At 37.6% G+C, this 23,927-nt stretch overlaps 1 protein-coding gene across 4 annotated transcripts in view; it reads right to left on the minus strand.

The window, feature by feature from the left end:
- Nucleotides 1–290: 290 nt before the first annotated feature.
- The window catches only part of LOC139697770 (tetraspanin-11-like), a 230,638-nt gene continuing 207,001 nt past the window's right edge, over nucleotides 291–23,927 (minus strand). For 2 of the 4 annotated variants that reach the window (XM_071596611.1, XM_071596612.1), the window contains 6 exons: nucleotides 9,776–9,878; nucleotides 6,960–7,151; nucleotides 5,919–6,089; nucleotides 4,523–4,621; nucleotides 2,958–3,089; nucleotides 291–1,958 (listed from right to left, as the gene is read on the minus strand). In XM_071596611.1, coding sequence (XP_071452712.1) covers nucleotides 1,911–1,958; nucleotides 2,958–3,089; nucleotides 4,523–4,621; nucleotides 5,919–6,089; nucleotides 6,960–7,151; nucleotides 9,776–9,853 — 720 coding nt within the window. In that variant the 5' untranslated portion in view covers nucleotides 9,854–9,878 and the 3' untranslated portion in view covers nucleotides 291–1,910. Of the gene's footprint in view, nucleotides 1,959–2,957; nucleotides 3,090–4,522; nucleotides 4,622–5,918; nucleotides 6,090–6,959; nucleotides 7,152–9,775; nucleotides 9,879–23,660; nucleotides 23,813–23,927 lie in introns of those variants that run through there. The other 2 variants (XM_071596610.1, XM_071596609.1) reach the window with 2 other exon arrangements.

The raw sequence follows: 23,927 nt of genomic DNA on the forward strand, positions 1-23,927 counted from the left end.
AATAAGATTTAACTAAGCACTACAGTTGGTAAGGTAAATATTGAAACTAAAGTGTTTCTAACATTCAGGCTGTCTTTATAAATACAAATAGGTGCTCTACCCTTGTCATTTGCATGACAGCAAAGAATCTTTGCTTTTTTGTTTTCTCCAGAATATCACATTTTTAAGTATTACACATTACACCAGTAAAAGATCAGCGAAAGATAGAGAAAAGAAAAATTTATGTTATTTTACCTACCTAATCAAATGAAATGGCATCAGAGTGTATTAGTGTAAGAGAGAGGTGAAGCTAAAATACTGAAAAATGTTTATTGCCTCAAAAACTCTTAATACAGAAATTGTATAATTAATCATGAAGAATGTTAATTTTAGTAACATAACAAGTACAAATTGTATCAAAATAATTTAACTCCTTTTAACTATTCTACTCATAAGAGAAAATGAACAAAAAGAAGCGAATGCAAAATAAAAGACCAATGCATTAGAGAAATAGGGTCATTCTGCCCCCATGACAACCTGAACAAATATTCTTCTAACATTTAAACTTTACATTACATCAATGACAATCTTCAGCAGCAGACAATAGTCGACAGGACCAAATGACCTTGACCTCTTCCTCCCAGGAGGTAAATTGAAACAACACGCTTGAAAGCTGACACCAAGATGTTTCTTGGCAACAGAACTGGTACTACTTGATGGCTATGAAACTTTTGAGTCTCTTGTTAAGATAGATTTACATACTCCAATGCAGGTACTAAGGGGAAATGAATTATGATGTGCACATAGAGTACTATATATAAAATTCACATTCCTTGCAACTTCCAGCCTGTACAAAGCCGAGGGATGGTTAACTTTATAAACTGTATGCTGGCATAGGTAATAATCTTCAGGACAGAATATTTTCATTACATAGTTTGACAGCTATAGATGAAGTGTCTTGGCATGGACAAACTTGAATAGTGGCAGCTTAGAGACTTTATTCAATCAAAATCGTAAAAATTCATTTATTTTCTCTGAACATACCAGCATATTAAAAAAGGGCAAGTATATCATATGACATATTTCTCCAAAGGTGCCATTTTGGGGTGAAATTGCAACCAATCAGTATGAAGCTAAAAATAGACTGACCATTATTCCACTATATTGGTGAAAATAACAAACAGAAGAGCTGCCCAAAATCAATATCCCATTTATTCTAAAACACTTGACTCAAAAGTATATTTCCAGTATGATTAGTTTATGCAAGTAATTCATAGGTGTAAAATTTAGCTGGATGTATCTAGCTGGTCTCATGATACCTCTGATAATTGAAATAATTTCATACTTTTGACAAATCTTTAATGAACACTCACTGATTGTGAAAAAATAATGGGATGAATTTATTAATTTTAAACACATTGAATTGTGCTAGGGATCTTTGGTATGAGTACAACTTAGTCTTATCAGCGGAAAAAACTTTTAACAAAACTATTCTTAGCTTTGAATTATTGTGTCCAAAAAAACATTACTTTAGCTGTCTCTGGTAAGGATTAATGATATCTTCTTGATTAAAGTGTTGTGCAAACACTAAAACAGTGCACCATATAATTTGTGATCAGCAAGAAATATTTTTTAAAATTACTCTTGCCTAAACATTTACAATAAACACTTGACAAATACACAGAAACAAATATAAACTTTTTCACAAGGTCAATAAAAATTAAGGTCAGCTAATCTTACAAAAAAATGGACAAATATGCTTTACAAATGTTTGATGAGTGTTATTTTTTCACTTGGTGAAATGGATTTGATGAAAGAGTCCCGTCTCAACGTTGGAGTTGATAAATTAACAACCCTCATTTTCTTCCTCTTTAGCCAACACATTTAACTCAGAACTTTTGGATACAATTTCTTGATCAAAGATGTCTCATTTACTCTATCATCTTGAAGAGCGCACAGGAGAAGATCATCCCGAGTAGCTGAAAATTATAGGAACATGTAATTAAATATTAATTTCATACAAAAGAAATAATCATTCAAGCCTAATGAAAAGATATTCATGTGTCATCAAAAACTCAAGTAACGTAGGGCAGCTAACTTATCATCTTAAGCAGGATTTAATAATCACACTGCTTAGATGAAAAAATGTTATCCAGGTATTCATTTCTAATTGTTGTTAGAAATATTGAGGCTTTCCTCGAGACAAGATGACAGAACAAATTTCTGTTAGCCAGCTATCTGCTCCACAACCTATGCTACCATTTAGGACAAGCTGTCAAATAAAAGAGCAAAGTTTAGAATTCAACTTGGTACAAGAGTTAACCTTAAGTAGGGAAACAAGTGTTTTTTTCAAATTCTCTCACTCAATACTCTGATGGAATTCATTATTGCTCCCATCATAGGGAAGGAACAGGATAGGGATGTTGGATGGGATGAAGGGAGGAAGAAAGTACTCAAAGATGAAGAGGGGCCTGATACAGAGTAGGATGCTGGATTTGTGTTTTGTTAGGATTCAAAAAATGTTCTATTTAGTAGCTAAGCCCATCCAAAAACCTACCTAACCGGCAGATTACCTTATAATAATAATATAGAAGGGCAATGGCTGCTTCCCATCTCCTCACACAGACAACCTAATTGCTTAGCATATAAATACATATAGTACATGAAGTTTTATTCTAATCTGAAGACATCATGTTTTTCTGGGGCAGCAAATAGGGGATAATATCACAAAATATCATTAAGACAGGATCATATGAACAGCTTTTTATGTTGCACACAAAACACTGAAATGAGAAACTATGCAACCAAGTAAGCTCTCGAATGCCAGAGGAAAATTAGGCCAAGAAACAGGTACAGCTTCTCCCAAGTAGTTTTGCATCACTTTATACCATGTTACCTGCATAGCAGTTCTGAATTTAATCCACAATATCACTTTAAATACTCAGTGGAAAAGACCCTAACATATATGCAATACATACCATGATGCAAGCAACTCCAATGCCAGCACCTCCAATGATAGCTGCATGGTCCCTGACAAATCTCTCAGTGGCATTCAGACATCCCTCTGTGTAGATGCTCAATGGATTTGGTGCACTCTGACAGGGGAATTTCTAAAAGATAAATACATTCAAAGTGAAATCAAATTTTGTAAAAACCAAAACAAGTATTCCATCATAACATTAGGAAGTGATCTCATCACAATGATGAAAACTATGTTCGACCATTCATTATATTTTGATCTCATACAAATTCTGGATAGTGGAAATGAATTTTTTTTAATTTTTTTTAAGATCACCCAACAAAACAAAATATTTTAGTAAGTAGGTAGCTCTACAGGACATTATGAAAGCACTCCAATAATTCAAATGCAAGCTCAAAGTCAAGATATTATTAACAATGTGTGTCCAATCTCACACTACACTGCATAATGATCATCTTAAATGCCAAAAGTTTTAAACACAAACTGAAAGAACAAAAAATATGGCAGTAAGAATACACATTGGAAAACAATTCACTCCTATGTTCGCTGTAAGCAGTGGTTTATTATAATAAAGGTAAGGTATTATAGTAAAGGTTTATTATAATGATTTTTCCAATGGAGCTTGATATAATATGAATAAATGAACATTACATAAGGCACATCATAAAAGTTCTTAGTATTTTATTGTGAAAAATATGGCTTCATAAATGCACTGTAGGGCAATTATGCAGGGCTCATTATAAACATGTACCATCCCATTGCATATAAGGAGATCAGGTACCTGGGCCAAAGAGAATGTACTAATAGTTCTTAAAAATAATTTAAGTGATTGTCATTCTCACACAACAGAGCAATTGGATATTGAAATCAATTTAATAGGAGGAGTCTTCAGAACTATTATACCAGGAATATATTTTAATCAAATCTTGACATAACTAAAAATAAATTTGGTTCAAACCAAGAGGAATGAAACCAATTATTTCACTTCCAATTGGAATACCAGAAGAGCCAAAAAATATAAGAAAATTATGCCTGAGTAGAATATCAAACAACTTCAGTAAATGGCTTCTAATAATACTCTTCCCTAGACCTATCACATTCAGTCTTATTTTATAATATCTAAACATGGAAGGTTTTTCAGATGTAAATAAATACCGATCTGAATCATATTCCTGGTGCATGATTTCAGTGACTTGGACGCTAGTTGCTATTTTTGAAATTAAAATAATGAATCTTATTTTTAGCTGGTTTGCTTCAGTCAGCTAAGGATTGATATTCAGTCAAAACATGTGAATATATGGATATGAAAATGCTCTATGTAGAAGTAGTTTATTAGAATTTTCATTGGTCATGATTTATCACAGCACGTATGTATCATTCAAGCATTATGAATATGTACTACGAATAACATACATGCGCAAGTGCAATAAGAATTAAGTCTTTAAATAATGTCACGTATTCTAAAATAAGAAAAAACTACTTGCACAAAATAAAAGCAAACTAATGGCCTTAGGACATATAAGAATTTGGTAACAGATCAATAAGTTATTAAAATATACATACTACCTTCCCACTCGTTCTGTCCCCACTGATGTATTTGCAACAGCTTTCAGGAATATTGTTCTTCCAGTCGGAATAGCTCACAATACCACAGCAATGCAGCTATAAGAAAAAATATATTAATAAAAATTGATATTTATTTGATTATAATTGCACTGCAAAAGCATTACTCTGCCATGAGTAAAACTTCAATCTTATGACCATGTAAAATGAATTTTCATTGAAAGAAAAGACCCAATAAATAAATTCATAATTATTTTCTGTTTCTAGCATTAAGTTTAAATCAAAGTCACCCTAGTTCCATTAGTACGAGGGCGGTTGAATAAGTACCCGTATTTGTCGACAAAGGGCATTCCTGAGGGAAGTTTATGTTATCATCGTGTGCTGCCATCTATCAAACGAAGGTGAAACAAATTTCAGACTGATTTAAAGGCTAATTTGGATTTGGCAGCCATTTGAGTAAAACGTGTTTCACGATTTTCACTAAGATGGAAAAAGAGCAGTATCGTTCGGTAATTCGCTTTTTGTGTTTGGATGGGAAGAAATACGAGGAGATAAGTGTCCCCTTAAACAGCAAAGTTGGATGCTGTTTATAGGGACACTTCACCATCTATGACCACAGTTAGATATTGGTTCAACAAATTTAAATGTGGGCAAACATCGGTTTTTGATGAGGAGCTACCAGAATGCCCGGCAGACGTGGTTACCGAGGAAATCATTCAAAAAGTCCATGCCATAGTTCTCGCTGATCAACGAACAAAAGAGCACAAAGTAGCAGAGGCCATGGGTGTGTTGACCGGAATGACAATATTTTACATGATAAGTTGGCAATGATAAAATTGTCGGCCCAATGGGTGCCACAATTGCTGTTTCACCACAATAACGCACCAGCACATTCATCTGGAGTTGTCACCACCAAACTGCATGCAAATGGCTCGCGGGAAAAAGATTTAGCTCAAACGAGGAAGTTATTGCCGAGACAGGAGTGTATTTTGGAGAGTTCAACAAATCCTATTTTTTGGAAAGGTTACAAAATGGTTACAAAGTATCCTTTGATGTGAATCTGATGAAATTCTTAGAAAGACAATAGCTTAAACTGGATGTTTAAGTTCAATGCCAGCTTGTTCATAGCACTTAACTTTTTAAATCTTGGTCGTTTAGCAACAAACAGCAATCCTGGTAGAGAGATCATTTTAAATTTATTCAGGTACATAAAACTTTGTTATGCATTTTAATTTCTCTTTCATTTCAGGTGAGACATGAGAAACTATGAGGTATTTGATAGTATCAGAGTCTTTTACACTTGAGCACGCTCAGTATGCAAGAAAATAAGTCAACTGGCTCATCAACAGCTGAAATGAATTTTCACTTAAGCTGAAAATACTTTTCACCAACTTACATTTTCCTGAGTTTCATCCCAAGCATTACGAATGCTCTGCTTGTCCCCATACTGTCGGATTGATCTTTGCATTTCTTGTTCCATGGCTGACCTAGCCTTCTCTCTGTACACATAGCCCAAGATTCCACCAACAAGCATCACAATGAAAATGATGAACACAAGGATGAAATACTGGAATGAAAAATCAACACATACAGTGGATGAGTACATTTCTCTCTCCACATATAATATTAATTCTAGCATAGCCCATTTACATATTAATAAGGATATGTACAAAGGAAAGTTCCCAATCCTGTGAATGATCATTGAAATGAATTGAAAATGTCATTTTTCCACTGGAAGGCTTTGGCTGGAAGGCAATAAGAAACATGAAGATTAACAGCTGAATTGGAAACGCAAAGATTAATAGGTGCATCTGAAACTTTTCTAAAAGTACAGATACTCAATCCTAATACTGGCATTGAAGGAATAATTCTAGCTTCAAATTGCATTGGTGAGTAAGATCACAGTAAGAAACTATTGGAAAAATTGCCGAACAAATTACTACAAGGAAACAGTACACGGCCAAACTCAAGCCAAATTAAACAGGAGTCTGGATTAGCGAGGATTTACTGTATTTAAAAAGAACATTGAAAGGGGAAAACTAAGTATTTATCAAAATTGACCAAATTTTCTTATGATATTAAATTCTACTATTTCTAGCAATTTACTTGCATCCTATTAAAACCTGAAGAAAATAGCCCATTGGCACTACATTTGGAACAATTTGTTGTACTTAAAAATTAGTCTTGTATTCCACAATGGGAATATGAATTATTTATTAATATATAAATTATTTAATGATGTTACATTCATAAATGCATGCATGTATTGAATTGCGGTGACTATTCACACGTGGCAATATGAACAAATGAGGTTTAAGAGGAGGCAGCGTACCTATTCTATCACTATATTTATCATTCTTGTAACCTGCATCATTTTGATCAGTCACAAAAGTACACCCTGGAAATTTTCATAGTAATTGCCCAGGAATCAACTCACCATGAGAAGCAAGCATTTGATCTCCTTTACAGCTCCAAGACAACCAAAGAAGGCTATGAGAGCAATCAGAGCTCCCGTGACTATGAGAATATAGATGGATCCGACAAAAAGGTTTGTCCCTAATAATTCATTTATGAATGACTTGTCAACCAGCGTCCATATTCCAATTCCAAGGACTACAACTCCACCAACCTGAAAAGAGTACAAAGAGGGTAAAATGAGAAAATATCAAACCCCCTCACTTGGATGGCTATGAGCAAAAAAATAGCTAAACCATTATTTCTGTTTTCAGTTAATGCTTGAATGCATGTAAAAAAACAGCACCACAGGTTTACTTGAGTAGAAATGATGATGGTTAAGTTACAATTTTACATGTCATTACAGCTGACTGAAAAACATTATTTCTGTTTTAATTTACACTAGGAAAGGCTGAAAAAAGATTTGAATAACAATGCTATATAAGGATTTGAAAACATTTAGTGATAATATTAGTCATTATGATAAAACTAATAAACTTTTACAACTCTTTGCGTGGCCATAAATTTACATTATTTTGCTATAGTGCTCCCTTTCATCATTTCTTATTAGCCACTCTTTTCTCCAAATTCATCGTGCAAATGTATATCCATTTTCCCATATTTTACCACCAATGCATTGAGCAAATATGCATAATACTTATGTATTTTCATTAAATGTCTTAAATTTGATGAAACTCTCTCATACCATTTTCTATAGAAAAGTGTCACAAATTATAGGAATCAAGACCATAAATAACATGAATCAAAGTGTCAGTAAATTAAATAGCCTGTACAATAAATAAAATTTAAACATATCTCCTACATGAACTTAGTGACTATTCTTCATAGATATTTGGCATTGATAAGGTGAGGAATAATAATTAGGATTTCAAACCAATTAATGTATTTCTAATTAAATTTTATGCATGATCTTAAGTTGATACAAAAGTTGGCTAACCCCAATCTGAGCAAATTAACAAATGTGGAAGAATTGACCAGTTGGTGGTTGATAAATGAGTCCGTATCAGTGGTACATCATGTTAATGACATATCAAATGAGATTTCCTGTGATAAACAGAAATACACAATTTTTGGCATAGTTTTTTTAACAGTTTCTTTGGTAAGACCTTGATGCACATATAGACTTTCACTACTTCATAAATTGCATGCCTCATTCCGACACTTCAGTGCATTCCAAAACATAACACCCAACACCACAATAAGTAGTTCTAGAGCTCAGCATATTTCCTACCTCTATTCCATCTAATAAGCTCAATCATTTCCTCTCCTTATCTTGCCTGCCCAATGTTTTCCTCAATTTCATCTTGCCAGCCCATCATTTTCTCCATCAAAATCTTCAACATTCCATCATCAACAAAAACACACAGCATTCTTCCATTTTGGTCTTCCAGCCATTTTCTAAATCATCTCATCAATAATCCATGGTCCTCTTGCTCTACTTCTATTTTATTTTCCTATAATTTCCTTTGTGGCTACTGATAATTTTCATCTTTGTGTTTCAAAAGTTTTAGAGCCATGATTTCCTCTAAACCTCCTGGAAACCCTTTTTTTCTCCTGGCTTATACTTCTACATTCGATTTCCTCAACTTTCTTCCTTATTCCTGTTTTCCTCTTGAATTTGATGTTACACTTCAATAGGACGAAATTATGACCCGAATCTGCATCCGCTCCTGAGAAACTGGAAATTAATCTTACTGTTCCCAAATCTGCACCTAATCGCAATATGGTATGATATCTTTCTGCATCCCCAGACATTTTCCATGCACACTTATGGTGTTTAGACCATAAGATTTTATCATGATTAAATCCTATCTTCTCTAATCATTCTTTTATTCCTCTTCCTCCTTTTATTCCTCCATTGATTCTTCTTTTATCCCTGGAACTCTATTCCTTTATCCCTGTAGTAATTACTTGTGCCTAAATCACCTCTTTATTAGGGTTGAGATGCCTTTACAGCAGCCACACTCTTCTTTCCTTAGTATCCTTAAATTTGATTATATTTTTCTTAACTACATGGCCCTGTGGGCTAAGTTTCATTGCTGCCAGGATTCCTATTATAAACCTTAGTCCATCATTATTTTGTGAGATGCCTAATTGAGGTGGTTTCCTACTGCCTTCCTCAATAGTGTTTTTAACATAACACCATCACTCAATGGCCACCCCACTGAAGTCAGATGTCTTTACAGGCACCTCACTGAGGAACAGATACTGCACTCAATACCTTTCATCTGGTTCCTACCATTCCTACCAGAATCTATCTGGCAGGGGAGGCCTTCCAGGAGCATTTATCATTGCTCCTGCTAAAACAGCTCAAGGGATTATCAAAACACATGAGCCCTTACATCACATCAAGGTGTAGTCCATATGGAGGGTCTCCTCCTCTACTTTACAATTAAAATCATATAACTAATCACATCAAACCACAGATATAGGTAAAGAGTCAAAAAGAAGAAAGAGAGGTACAAAAATTAAGCATATAGAATGCTAATTGAGCTGAATGAAATACTTGTTTCCAAAGCTAGTTTGCAATACTTGAAGTTTTTGCAGCAACTAGTTTATGCTATTTGGCTCTATTTATATATAATTCATGCACTGACATGATTAGTTAAGGCAATATAATCACAATAAATTTAAAATTAAGTTATTTATATGTGGTGTCATGGACAAGTAATAAACATTCTATTCAAAACAATGAGAAGCTAATGTGATGAATTTTTGGAAGTGTATAATCCTCTAATATTCTATTCACCATGAATTACTGAGTTAATTATTACTCACAAAAATGATGAAGTTGGAGATGAACATGCTATACTTCATAAACTGGCCGCAGCCATCCATTTCTTTGCCAAGCCCCATTTCTTCTTTGTTGATAATATACTTCCTGCAAATAGAGAAATATGAATTTAATGATGGATTTTCATTCAGCTTAGTAAACAATATAGCAGATGTTACCAAGGAAAAGAAAAAACAAAGTAATACATACCAAAAACAATCTAATTAAAACTTGCAATTTTCATATCAAAGTAATCTTCCCTGGACCACAAATGATTTCGAGTTTGACTGTTTTTTAAATGTATATTATCGTTAACTTCATTCGGTTCTTTTGCATACCCATGAGGTTATTATAACATTTTAACACATGATTTTCATAAGCTCCCATTATTTTAGCATGAAGAGAGAACATTACTTATATGATATACTATCATGGCATGTCTCCATTATCTTAATGACAGTCATTTCTTGTGCCTAATTAGTGAGCATGGTAAGTGGTATATGAAAAGGTGAGAAATAAAACAAGAGCATAATATGATTTCTGTTCTAATAAGGTCCTGAAGACAATGTGCAAAAAAATTTACTTGAAATACTTGACTAGAAATGAACACTTAATAGAAGAACCAATTATTTTATCTGAGGAAAATTATTGCATTAGAAAATTACAACATAAGTCCCTTTTGGAAGCGTCCAAAGGTTGGTCTAAACCACACAGATTTCAACCAAAATAACTTAAAATGCATGTTCTACAATCGGCAAAACAAATAGTATTTTAACCAAGTGAAGCCTAATTTCTTTTCTTTGACTGTGAGCATGATTATTGGTATATGAAAAGGTGAGAAATAAAACAAGAGCATAACATGATTTCTGTTCTAATAAGGTCCTGAAGTAAATACTGATTAATTGTCTCTGGGTCTGCCTCATATTCACATTTGCTTGATATTCAGCAATTGAAATCGATTGGGTAGGAAGAGAGGCTTATATCCACAGCAGCCAAAGGCAAAATATTTGGCAAAGGAAGAAGCTTACTCCCGGTGACCTTAGAGATGGATGTTACACTAAGGATCAAATGACACTGGAAAACTTGCATAATCTTAGGGTATGGGGTACACCAAAGCATCACCGGATGAAACTAATTAAATTAACAATATTGTAGGAACCTGTTAATGGGACTTCATTCCCCAAATGCGACATAAATTGCAACAAAAACATGTAAGCAAGATCTTTAACATTTACCAACTGGTGTACTTTTTTCATCAAAATCATGATATTTTGTATTAAACAGGAATTTCATAGTGCAATATTATTAAGTTGGAGGTAGTAATATCTATAATTTTCAGTACTGTGTAAGTCTAGTAGTTGAGAGGCCCCGGTGGCACTGGATGATATTTCAACTAATAGTGACTTGCAATCAAATTAAAATATAGAGAAATTAGTTGTAACTTCCTTTCCCATGTACCTAAATACGAAATATAAGAACTGAAAAAAGCATGTAGTACAAGATATACCTGTACTTTTGATTATTTTAGAAATGATTCCAGGTTTAGTATGAGAAATATCATGGACTAATTATAAAATAGATGTTTGGTTTACAATGTTCTAATATACATATACCGAGCTTAAATAATAATTTTAAAGTATTATTATTATGAATTGCAATCTATTAAACGCACAATGACTGCTATGATTTTTTCTATAATCGCAAATGACGGTATATATTGATAAAAATAATGAACATCAAATTTTCAGTCGAAAATATGCTGATCACCACGGGGGGGTCCCGAATCCCGATTTAGACAACTCGCGGAAAGATAAAAACAATAGCGATGAGACAGCACGCAGTAAATAAACCACACACGGCGTTGTTCGAAGGGCCGCCCACGTTCCCGCGAGTGAAACTGATACCCCAGGAAAGAGCGCGAGATTCCAATTGGGACTGAAACCGGGAAAAATCTTGAAGACTGCGGCGGAATGAAAGTTCTTCGTCCTTCCAGTCGTCCTCTTCCCACCGCTCCACTCTTACGAAGGGTGACGGCCCGAGGAAGTCTTCCATTAGCCACCAACTGAGGCAACGACCCGTAAACAGTTTGACGGGTCACGATTGCAATTTCGTGTCGCGACTGTCCTTCTTAACGAGTCAACAATGTGCCACTCCTCTCCTCACAGCGCAAGAAAAATATTCTCATGCCAAATATATCGCACTGAATATCCAATTCATTCAGTAATACTTCCTGACTAATAAGCTAGATAGTCAACAAACCTAACTGATTTTATGAATTGTCCACCAACTTTCATTCCTACCTAATGCGTTTTTCCGCTTCCGACCCAGACAAAACGATGTCATATAATAAATTATGCGAACAAAATGTATGGTCCGTCTAAATTAAATAGTCCTCGCAGATGTCCAACGGCAAGCATTCTGGAATACGAGACGATTAGTTTAAATTTTCACCTAGTTTGAAAGATCGCACAAGAACATGCCTCACACAGCCATTAGCCTCCCGGAAGATGACACCGGAGAAGACAATAGGTACTAGTACTTTTCGAGTACCGGAGGTTAATGGCGCCGTAAGTAATTCGTCATCGCCCCTTCTGCTTCTGAATTCACCGACGACGTGACTAATTGCCGACGCGTGTTCGCATTCAAAAGTGGCGAATGGGAATGCCGTACTCGAGACGGGAAACGAAACGAAAAGGGATTGAATATTCAAACGCTTACAATTGCAAATGGAACTAGTCCGCAGGATCCGGTCGAAAGCCATCAGGGCCGAGATAATGGGGCAAACGATTTCAGTGTCTTTGGTGTCATTCCGAGTCAACATCGAACGCGGAATCAACCATGGCTTTCACTAGCGCATTTCCAGCCCCCGGACTCTTCTCGCCATTTCGAGGAAAGGAAGGAGGGAGGGAGAGTTCCTGGAACCCTGTGTCGTGATGTCCGACCCACCAAAAATTTTGACACTCGGCGGAATGAAGCCTATTCAACGATGACACGTGTATAAAAGTTAACGTGAGAAGATCAACTGCGACCAACACAATGTGTGTTAATCGATTGTATTCATGTTATCACAAATTGTCATCAATTACAAATTATTGTCACAATGTTCATGAAATTTAACTTCTTTATCAAAACATAAAGTTAAAATGGAAGTTCGTCGGAAATTTCGACTTTGCAACCTTTGGGAAATTTTATATCTTCGTTAACTTTACCCATGTAAACATCCGCAGTAATAGTCTTCATCTTTCTTACTGTTTTGTTCCTTTTCAAAATAATTCAGTCCGTTAGTAACATCAACAATTCGCAAAAACTACGCAATGAACACCTATTCAACACCATTTTCCCTGAAAAAATATCCATTGATTTTTTCGTCATTACACTTAGTAGACAAAGCTACGAACTTCACAAAAATTGACATAAAATAGTCAAGGGACGATTTGTGTCCGGGCGAAAAAATCACTTCTTTCACTCATTAGGAGCGTGGTTGTCCAGTTAATGAGCGCTGTCATTTTCCGGTCGCGAGGGCTTCTTTGGAAACCTAGAGCGTCGTACGGGGGGAAAGCAACTGGGGGCCCCTAACCTTTCAAATGTATGGTTTTCACACGCCGTATAGCTTTCCCTTCCGAACGCCTACTGCATTGGGAACACCGAAATGGAATGTGTAGACTCAATTAAATACCTAGGCGTTAGCCTCACTCACGACCTCTCCTGGGCGAAACACATACGGGGAATATGAGTACAAGCTCACAAAAAATTGGGATTTATTAGAAGAGTGCTAGGTAAATGTGATGAAAAAATCAAAGAGAAATGTTATGATTGGCTGGTTAGGTCTCATTTAAAATATGCTGGTAGTACATGGGATCCTCACAAAGCTGGATTGATTGCCGAATAGGATCGCGCGCAGCCTAAAGGAGCTAGATTTGTAAAACGTTGTTATGATAAACTTAGTAGCGTATCCAAATTATTAGAGCAGCTAGGCTGGGAATCACTCACGGCGCGAACGTTAAATTACAGATTGAAGCTCTTGCATAAATTGGAAGGGCGTCTCTTTAGCCGTGATGTTGAAAATGTATCATTGCCACCATCGTACTACGATAGGAGAGATCATGTCAATAAAATTAGAGAGATTAAGTGTAGAACAGATAGATTTAAGATGCTATTTTTTCCACGAACGATAATGATTCATAATAACATTGTCCGACCGAGGTAGGGTCATGTTTGGGTTAAAAATTAGTCGTGTGTATTCACCCCCTGCTACAAACCCTAGCGGTGGCTTGATGGGTTCATGAATAAATAAATAAAAATACCAGGTGAACTCAAACTCATCTTTCAAACCAAACTTTTGAGTTGTTACTATGGGTAGTTCAAGTCTTAATAAGGTAGAATGAATTGTTGGTGCTAATACTTAGAGGAATTGGTCCATGATTGAAAAAAGCGCTTGACTAATGGAAAATTACTGAGTAATTTTTAAGTATTTTTGAATCTAAGAAAACTTTTGGTATAACACGGCAGCGGCGTCCCTGATAAGGTGCCACAGATCATTAATTTCATACCATCACATTACCATTTTTTTTAACTTTTACTAGATCTTAGAGGTAATTGATGTAAAGACTATGCCTTAAAGATCCTACAGTTGCGGCGAAACCAGTTCATCAATAAATATATTTTCTATGGAACGCAAAGTCTATGTTACCTTTCAAAAATTCCATTGATATTTAACCTAGCAAAAACCCTAGAGTACACATCATAAAAGGCTGCGTGTTCCTCGGAAAATCGAAGGATAGTCTTCTTTTAGCATCTGTAACTTCATTTAACTTATATGGCCCGAAAGAAATGTTGATTTTAATAAGTCTGTTGTTCCCGCTCGTATTTATTTACAATTTAATTATTAGAACGGTGTAAATCGAATTTGCAAGACCCTTTCATGAAAAAATGACTCACCAATTACATTCATTTCTCCTGATGTGGGAAATGATCGCTTTCTCAAGTTCCCGGCGAAATTCATCACTCAATTTGCTGGGGAAAATCGAATGTGGACTATTGGCGAATGGTCCAGATTTGTTGTTGATTCTCTTGTAAGGGGTGTATCTCGCTGAGTGTATCATTGCTACGGCGGGAGTATCATCTCAGCAAAAAAGGAGACGGAATGGGAATTTACTCACAATCCCAAATAAAAGAAATTGAAAGTTTGATGAGCAAGTCACTAAGCAACCTCTTGATTGTTGTCGGGAATCGGTAACGACAAGATGGAACGATACGCCATCTCTTTTCGTATCTGTTAACCTCGTTAACATCAATAGAATTGAAATCGGCTTCTGCAATACGAGCTCGTCGAGCTAATTACATTAATGTACGATAAGAGCTCCACCTATTTACAGTTCATGAAAGGTATATTCGCCTAAAAATAAGTCTCATTGAAGAGAGAGGTTCACGGTAAGAAATCAATGGCAAGCGAAGGTGACTAATGGCGAGATATTATTAATGAAAATCGATTATATTCGCTTTGATGCTATTCGAATTTTATATAGTTTCTGGTTTCTCCACGGAGAGGTCACTAGGAGGGCAATGCGACCGCAGTCGAATGGGACGCAAAACCTAATGTTCAATTGCTTACTCTCTTGAGAGAAACAGCTAATGTTTCTCAACGGGCCTTTGGCCGCCGTAAGATTTCCAAGCCATCTCTTGCTGTCTAAATAAATTGGTCAAGATTGAAAAACGACAAAATATACGTATCGATATATGACGCGAAAATTGACTGGATAAAATATTATTCGTGGGTGACATCGACAATCAATTGGTGATTCGATGGTTGAAATTGGCTAATATTTCGCATTAAAATAAAACCGATTGCGTGATTATATTCTCTTCCGCAGATCGCCTGTTAAATGGTGGGACCTCTCGTCTCTCTCTCCTCGCTGAAAAATCATAAGAAGGTTAATGACGTCCTCATAATTCACCGGCATATCTTGGTTGTGACGGGTATCAATATTGGAGTCTAAAGGTCAAAATTATAATTTATCGAACAAGGCCTGGGAGAGGAGGTATGATCCAAAAATTTGCTTTACTTAGGATGCTTTATTTAGACACCACTTTTCATATCCAAAAGTGCCGTTTTGGAATTTTGATATCCTGCCAAAAGCTCTGCATGTGCGAAGTACTGATAACGTGGAACAAACAAAAAAAACTAAAAAACAGTGACATCATTTAGCGTAAAATCAATTCACTTCAAAAATATTAGTCTTACTTTATAAGGCATTCAAGATCATTTGGGTAACGCGTAGGTGCGGTGGCTACTGTATTTCTCGCCCCAAATTGAAACTTCGAATCCCGGCGGAGGTAGAGTTTTTCAAAAATATTACGATCCCTGCTGGAGTGCCCATGTATGGAGGGCACTTCGAGCGGAGTTCGCCGTCCATTCGATGGGACATTAAACTGTGAATTCCTTGCCGTCTTTCGTTTCGAGAAGGCTAATCTTGACGTCTGATTTCTCTCGCCCTTACCTCCCATTCCCCGAACTTCCTAGTTTCCACAACCAAATTACCCACATCTCCTTATTGGAGCCAATAAATTTATATGTCAATCTCCTCCCCTCTTAACTACCACCGTTGCCAATACTCTGAAGATCAATTCATTTCCTGTCAGTTTTAATCATTTCACCGATATTTTAACATTAACAATACTAAACGGTAGGCCGAATATGGCGTCGCGTGCAACGTTGAACATACTGTGCCTTCCAATGGGACCCGATCAAGCAATCAGCGCTACCGGGATCCTAGCGGCAACAGAGAGAAGGTTCTGGGAATGTAAACCCAGCGCATCGTACCGCGCGCGCGGTATTGAAAAGCAAACCACGTCCCTCCCTCGATCTCTCTCGCGCGGCTGGATGGCTGCTTGCGCGCTCACGGGACGATTCACGGACGCAAATGCAGGCACGTCCGCGACCATTATCCAACTTTCACTTCAGGCCTTGTACGTCGGTCACGGGCTCCATGGAGGGTCGGACGAGTTCCCCCCGAGTTTCCAAGGGGAGAAAGGGTGGGAGGACGTTAGGGGTTGGTTGGTTGGTTGGTTGGTCGGTCGGCGCCGAGGCACGGATTTTAGAGGGAGTGTGGGGGGAGAAAGAGTCTGTCGAGCGGGAAAACGAAAGTTGAACTGACCCCACCGGACTAAAAGCGGGGGAGTCCCACGGCTAATAATAATCAAATCGAAGTGCCCTACGGTGAAATCCGAACAAATGTTCCCAAGAGGGGCGTCGCTCGCTATAAATGCCATCGGTCGACAACCTTTGTGCAAAATATCCTCCCGTTTTAAAGAAATACAGATGTGTTTCAGGTTCAAGTTAATAACAAGCGGTCCTAAATCGCATATATTTCCCTCCAAGATATATTGATAATTGTAACAAAAAATAGGAGCTAAAAATAAAATTATAAAGTCACGTGGGTGATTAAAGATTATTGTTGAACAATGGGGATGGACGAAGTGAGCTATCAAAAAATAGCAAAAACAAGGACATTTACTCCCCTAACTATAAATTATGAAATCCTTAAAACCATCTGAAAATATTTCCCGGAGATACTACAACGAATCGATATATATATATATATATATATATATATATATATATATATATATACACATTCAAACACGAAATCCCGCCAAACGGCGAATAAATACTCATATATACAGAAACAGATATAAGGAAAAGGGATAGGAACACATATAAAGGACGAACACAATAGAGGTGGGGAAGGCGGAATCGACGGATCACAAGAGTAAAAATATTTCCTCAACCGGGACTCGAACACCGGATCTTTCCACTTGCCGGGCGGATGCTCTTAACCACTTGAGCTATCGAGGATAGTCAATTTACCCTGAGATCCGTGGGTCTAATATGTCGCCAAGCGCCCCGATTCTTTCAGCCAAGAGATGGCGTCAGGGGGCAGTTTCACCCACCAAAGGAGAAATAGACAATACACAAGGAAAGGAAAGGACAGTGGGTTAGAATTCATACAACATCATACAGGAAAGGAACAGTGCGTTTCGTGGCACGCATAGCCAGAAGAAAGAGATGAGCCACATTGGCCAAATACACATTCAAACACGAAATCCCGCCAAACGGCGAATAAATACTCATATATACAGAAACAGATATAAGGAAAAGGGATAGGAACACATAAAGGACGAACACAATAGAGGTGGGGAAGGCGGAATCGACGGATCACAAGAGTAAAAATATCTTTCTTCTGGCTATGCGTGCCACGAAACGCACTGTTCCTTTCCTGTATGATGTTGTATGAATTCTAACCCACTGTCCTTTCCTTTCCTTGTGTATTGTCTATTTCTCCTTTGGTGGGTGAAACTGCCCCCTGACGCCATCTCTTGGCTGAAAGAATCGGGGCGCTTGGCGACATATTAGACCCACGGATCTCAGGGTAAATTGACTATCCTCGATAGCTCAAGTGGTTAAGAGCATCCGCCCGGCAAGTGGAAAGATCCGGTGTTCGAGTCCCGGTTGAGGAAATATTTTTACTCTTGTGATCCGTCGATTCCGCCTTCCCCACCTCTATTGTGTTCGTCCTTTATATGTGTTCCTATCCCTTTTCCTTATATCTGTTTCTGTATATATGAGTATTTATTCGCCGTTTGGCGGGATTTCGTGTTTGAATGTGTATTTGGTCAATGTGGCTCATCTCTTTCTTCTGGCTATGCGTGCCACGAAACGCACTGTTCCTTTCCTGTATGATGTTGTATGAATTCTAACCCACTGTCCTTTCCTTTCCTTGTGTATTGTCTATTTCTCCTTTGGTGGGTGAAACTGCCCCCTGACGCCATCTCTTGGCTGAAAGAATCGGGGCGCTTGGCGACATATTAGACCCACGGATCTCAGGGTAAATTGACTATCCTCGATAGCTCAAGTGGTTAAGAGCATCCGCCCGGCAAGTGGAAAGATCCGGTGTTCGAGTCCCGGTTGAGGAAATATTTTTACTCTTGTGATCCGTCGATTCCGCCTTCCCCACCTCTATTGTGTTCGTCCTTTATATGTGTTCCTATCCCTTTTCCTTATATCTGTTTCTGTATATATGAGTATATATATATATATATATATATATATATATATATATATATATATATATATATATATATATAATGTATAACACTTAGCACTAGTGGACACAGACAAAAACACAGAAACACACAAAAAAGAGACTCACTATTTTTCGAATCTGCCGTTTCAGTTCTGTCCCTCTCCTCCTTGATAAAGGTGGCAACGACCACCGAAAATTCGAAAAATAGTGAGTCTCTTTTTTGTGTGTTTCTGTGTTTTTGTCTGTGTCCACTAGTGCTAAGTGTTATACATTATTATTCACGTCCGTGAGTCTTTCAAAAAGTGTTATATATATATATTTTATATGTGGGTCGCGGTAGTCCAGTGGGTAGAGCGTTGGACTGCTGACCGGAGGGTCCCGTGTATATAAATTACCCCATACTAGGCGTTAGATACCAACTTTGAAGCTCACTTGGGAGGATGATCTCATTTTAATTGATATATAGCAATAAAATCGCAACAAAACTTAGGCTGAGGGCCCCAAAAACCAACTACAACTTAAGGGTCTAAGTTAAGTATGATCTGAAATCCCTATTACGAACACACTGTTTTCACCCGTATAATAAAGGAAGAGTATCACGTCGGCCAAGTACATAATGAGGACTACACGACTTCTACCAAAGTTTTCGAGTTAGTAGTTTTAGCAGTCATTAGGGGTGGCGACCGACAGCTGAGGTTTTTTTGCACCATTATGGGTGGATGGAAAAGGAGGACGTCGTCGCCACGGGGTCCGCTAGTCCGTCCTATTCGACGGGCGGCGTATGAAATTCAATAAGTTTCAGCTGAAATTGTTTTCACTGTTTTTACAGTCCTATCAGAAACACTGATCTGCTTCCCGAGTCTGATGTCATGTGAAATTTGGCAACGGTGGACGCCGTAGTATCTCTCGAAGGATGTACAGACTGACAAGTTCACCAATACGCGGAAAGTCTTCTAAGGAAAGAAACGCATAGTAGGGAACTGTAACGCGCTAGGTACTAAGCTAGCTAGCGTAGTATGAATCCATTGCATGATACCTTTTGGGAAAATATTCGCCCCATAACTCCACACCAGGTGATACTCTGCTACCTTTCAATGTCTTAGCATAGACAACTAGCGGAGCAGAAATTTTCACGTAAACATGACAACGCTGAACTTATTAATTTCAATTAATATCAGGTAACGTATCAAATCAGCGTCGTTCTTATGGCATTCTAATTTTTGCGGAAACCATTGGAAAAGTTCGGTGTCGCCATATTTTTTCGGAAAGTTCGCGCCGATGGGTTTTGCGTTAGCAACTTTTCCGCGTGAATGGAACGTGATTTTAACTGAATTATTAGGACAGATTTTACACGTCGTCGACTCCGCTGACTGAAAAAGAAAAGCGAGAGTGGTGCGCCTTATTACTAAATTGGCCTTCGTCCACTCTTCACGCATTCAACTCATTGCAATGTCAATGCAAATCTGGAACCTAAAATGATACGCTGTCTGGATAAAATCACTTCTCCATTTCCTGCAGTGCACCTCTGTTGATCAGTAATGATCCGCTTATCGCGCGGCAGAGGCTGGAAAAAGTAGTGTTTCAAGGATTTGGGAATGTTGTGGATAAGGAATCCTCAAGCTTTTTGGTGTGCTCCTTCATTTCAGTCAAAGGTTTTCGCAGTCCTGCGATGGAGGAAGAATCTGAATTGACGGTTGTTTCCACTGCGCTGGTCAATCGTTTCAGTAAACCACGTTTTGCACACAGAGGATACTTCTTCACATCTGTGGGGACTATTAATTAAGGTTTCACAGACTTGCCGTCCATCAACAATACTGAGATTTTCACGTCATGACCTCGACAATGTTCAAATAATCGTACATTCAAGTCTGGATTTATCCAGATTATTACGTCAAAACATCGAAATTGTTGAGGCTCGAAAAATACTATTCCTTACTGAATAGTCTTCCAGTTAACAACTTTCGATTTTATCACCAGAACGATGGACCACTTCACCGAAAAAACCTGGGCACTCCTGCTTATGGTAATCTTATGCTCTTTTTTAAGATTGGTAACTTTAGCTCGCATAAATTCGTTCTTTAAGCATAAAATGATATTTTATTAATTAAATTAAATGGACTAATTTTAATGTTAAGGCATTTTAATGCTTATGTGTTAAATCGTTAGGGACATGTTCGAGAAATCGTTACGAATAGCCCCAACTTTCCTAACTGCCCGTGGCACATTTTCAATCTGGGTCCGAGTGGAACGACGGGACGTTCCAAACTGTTGACGATGGGAAAACCTGGTCACCTTTTGCGTACTATAAACCTAGGTCGGTACGATTTGGCGATGTATTCACTAGTCAATATTTTTCATATCCCCTACGTATGATTTGAATAATTTTGACGAACCGAGGTGTCGATCGAAAATGATTGCCATTCATATTACCATATATCCTACATGAACGAGAGATAATTCACGAAATGGTAGACTCTTGTCGTTGTGAACTATGGAATCTATTCGGGTGATGTACCGTTGCTGTATACGTACATGCACAGAAGAGACACGCCTGATGATGATGAGGCACAGTGGCAAAAGCATTGTCGTCAATATTAATTGTGGAATTGCTGCGTTTCATCTATGCGATGGAGAAATTCCAACGATTAACGGCAATAGTAGTGTCATAATGTAAGATTATTAGAATTTTAAGAGTCCACTTAAATGAATCACGAAATTTATCATGAAATAACCTTTCGCTCATTACCTCACGATACCAGCGAACAGGATAGGTCATTAGCATAGTTGGTCAAATGGGTCACAGAATGATTAATGGCCAACAACAAAACACTTTACAAAAGGATATAACTACAATATGTTAGCATATATCTTGTCTAATTTCCTAAAAGCAGGCAATTTTGAAGGTGGGGTGAGATACGAATGTATGTTAGCTTTTTCCATAACACATGTACCTATCCTAACCAGAACCGAATATAAAAATGGTGGAATTTAGAACGTTGGAATTACTCTGTAAACAAGAGAATAAAAATACGTGGAAAAGGATTACTTTAAAACAATAACTCAAATACACCGAAAACAGCTTCGAATGGAATCATGGACCCAACGCCGTTCAAGAGTTCATATTGAAGAACCTCCCTCATTGGGTGATATAGAATTCTCTGAGCTAATTATAGTAAAATGACGAAAATTATCTAGTATTTCTTTTAACGAGCTTTAAAGTAGTTAACAATACTACCGATGATTCGAAGTATTGATATCGAATCATCGTAGTCATGTTTTGTCGAGACGTTGCGAAAGACATTCGCATGACGATGGAACGGAGTTAATTATCGCGTGAAAATTTGGCGTGTTTGCGTCGTTCGCGAAATACTAACGGAATGGATATCGATCGAGAAAGGGCTCCTTCGACACATTCCAGTCAAAAACGACGTCAATGTCAGTGAACTACATTTATTTTTGTGAAGCTTTGGATTACGTTTGAAATTTGAAGAGAAGGCGCCCGGAGAAGAAGCGACGAAGAGGGTTTCGAGTGAATAATGCGCCCGAACCAACTGGAAAATTTAGACTTTGAACGTTCTAAGAGACAAGGCCGTTTGTCTTCTCGATGATTAATGCTCTCATTCCACTCGTGTGATTATAATTAGCCTCACCCAGGTAACCATAGTCGGTCGAAATCTCTGGAGAAACCCCTCTCGCCCAAAGCGTGATTCGAACTCGCAATATCCGAATTAACTCAAAAGTTCATCTTGACTAATCCGACCGGCTTTTAGATGGTAATGTTCAACCATTAAACATGCAGCATCAAATGAAATTCATATATCTTGGGTACTTCAATACCGGATATTACCTTTACTGAATCTACGTACTGAAAACAGATACTACTAAAGACAGCATGAAAGTTTCACTGCCGCTTAAGGATTCAGAGGAAAAGATCGTACAATAAAAAAAAGAAAGCAAGTCTCAAGTAGGCTACATAAACACTTTCAGGTGTTAGGCGGGTGGCAGAAAAGAACAGAATAAACTTATGTGAAAGGAATTATTCATTAGTTCAAGCCAAGAACCTTGAATTTCCCTTATTAATAATTTAAAAAGAATTGGGCAAGCATGAATTCCTTCCACCACGTCGCAATTCCTTGCGCTGGAAACGGTCTATCTTTTTCAATTATTAATTTTGAAAGTTAAGCCAAGAGATATCTGAAAGGTCATTATACAACACTGTGATTAAACCAGCCATTGCGTCACATTTGTTGACCCATGTGCTCCCCTTCGGATGTAGACAACTGAATCTGCTGCAATCGCCATATATCCCAAGGGCCAAACCATACGATTTGACGTAACTTTGTTTAATGGACGAGATCAAATTTAAGTTAAATTAAAGTTGATTAATAGGCGAGATTGGAACCCGCAACAAAAGGCTGGCACGTTAAAGGCAGAGCTAAAACAGATGAATACATTTTTTCCTGAAATAATTTAAAACCGATATCAAGCAGACCCTATACTTATATCGTGTGCTTTGTTTACATGGGCTCTTTAAGAAAAATATTAATTCCAGTCCTAAAGAAATTAATGGAGGGCCGGATTCCAATTGTGTTGGTTACTAGTGAGATGATTCTTTCGCCTTCACTTCTCCCTTAAGAAATTGATGACAGTGTTGGCTATCGAAATGGATGTTCCACTTCTACAAACTGGTTGAAGATCGAAGAACTTCTCACCCATGCTAAAAAAAATTCGGTTTTTTTTTGGAAATGCGCAGTTCGTGTTGCAACCGTAAGAATCTATGAGAGAGAGAAACAAAGAGGTTACTTACATTAGGTTTGATGAGAAGATGGCCCGTTCAAGAGTTACCTGCGCGTCACGGGACAACTCTTCCGGATGAAGAAAAGGGAACACGCTCAATGGTTATGAAGTTCGAAAATGGAAGCGTTAAGAGGGAGGGATTATGCGTCGAGTGTGAGGCAAGCCATGACCAATGCCTGAATACCCTTCGAACATGACTCAAAACCTCGCGCTTACTCGTCCGTGCCAAGTGGGTGGGTGTGGTGGGGGGGGGGGAGAAACAAGCGGGAGAAAGAGG

The sequence above is a fragment of the Hetaerina americana genome, unplaced genomic scaffold, assembly GCF_022747635.1.
Source record: "Hetaerina americana unplaced genomic scaffold, ioHetAmer1.1.p SCAF_8, whole genome shotgun sequence".
NCBI lineage: Eukaryota > Metazoa > Arthropoda > Insecta > Odonata > Calopterygidae > Hetaerina > Hetaerina americana.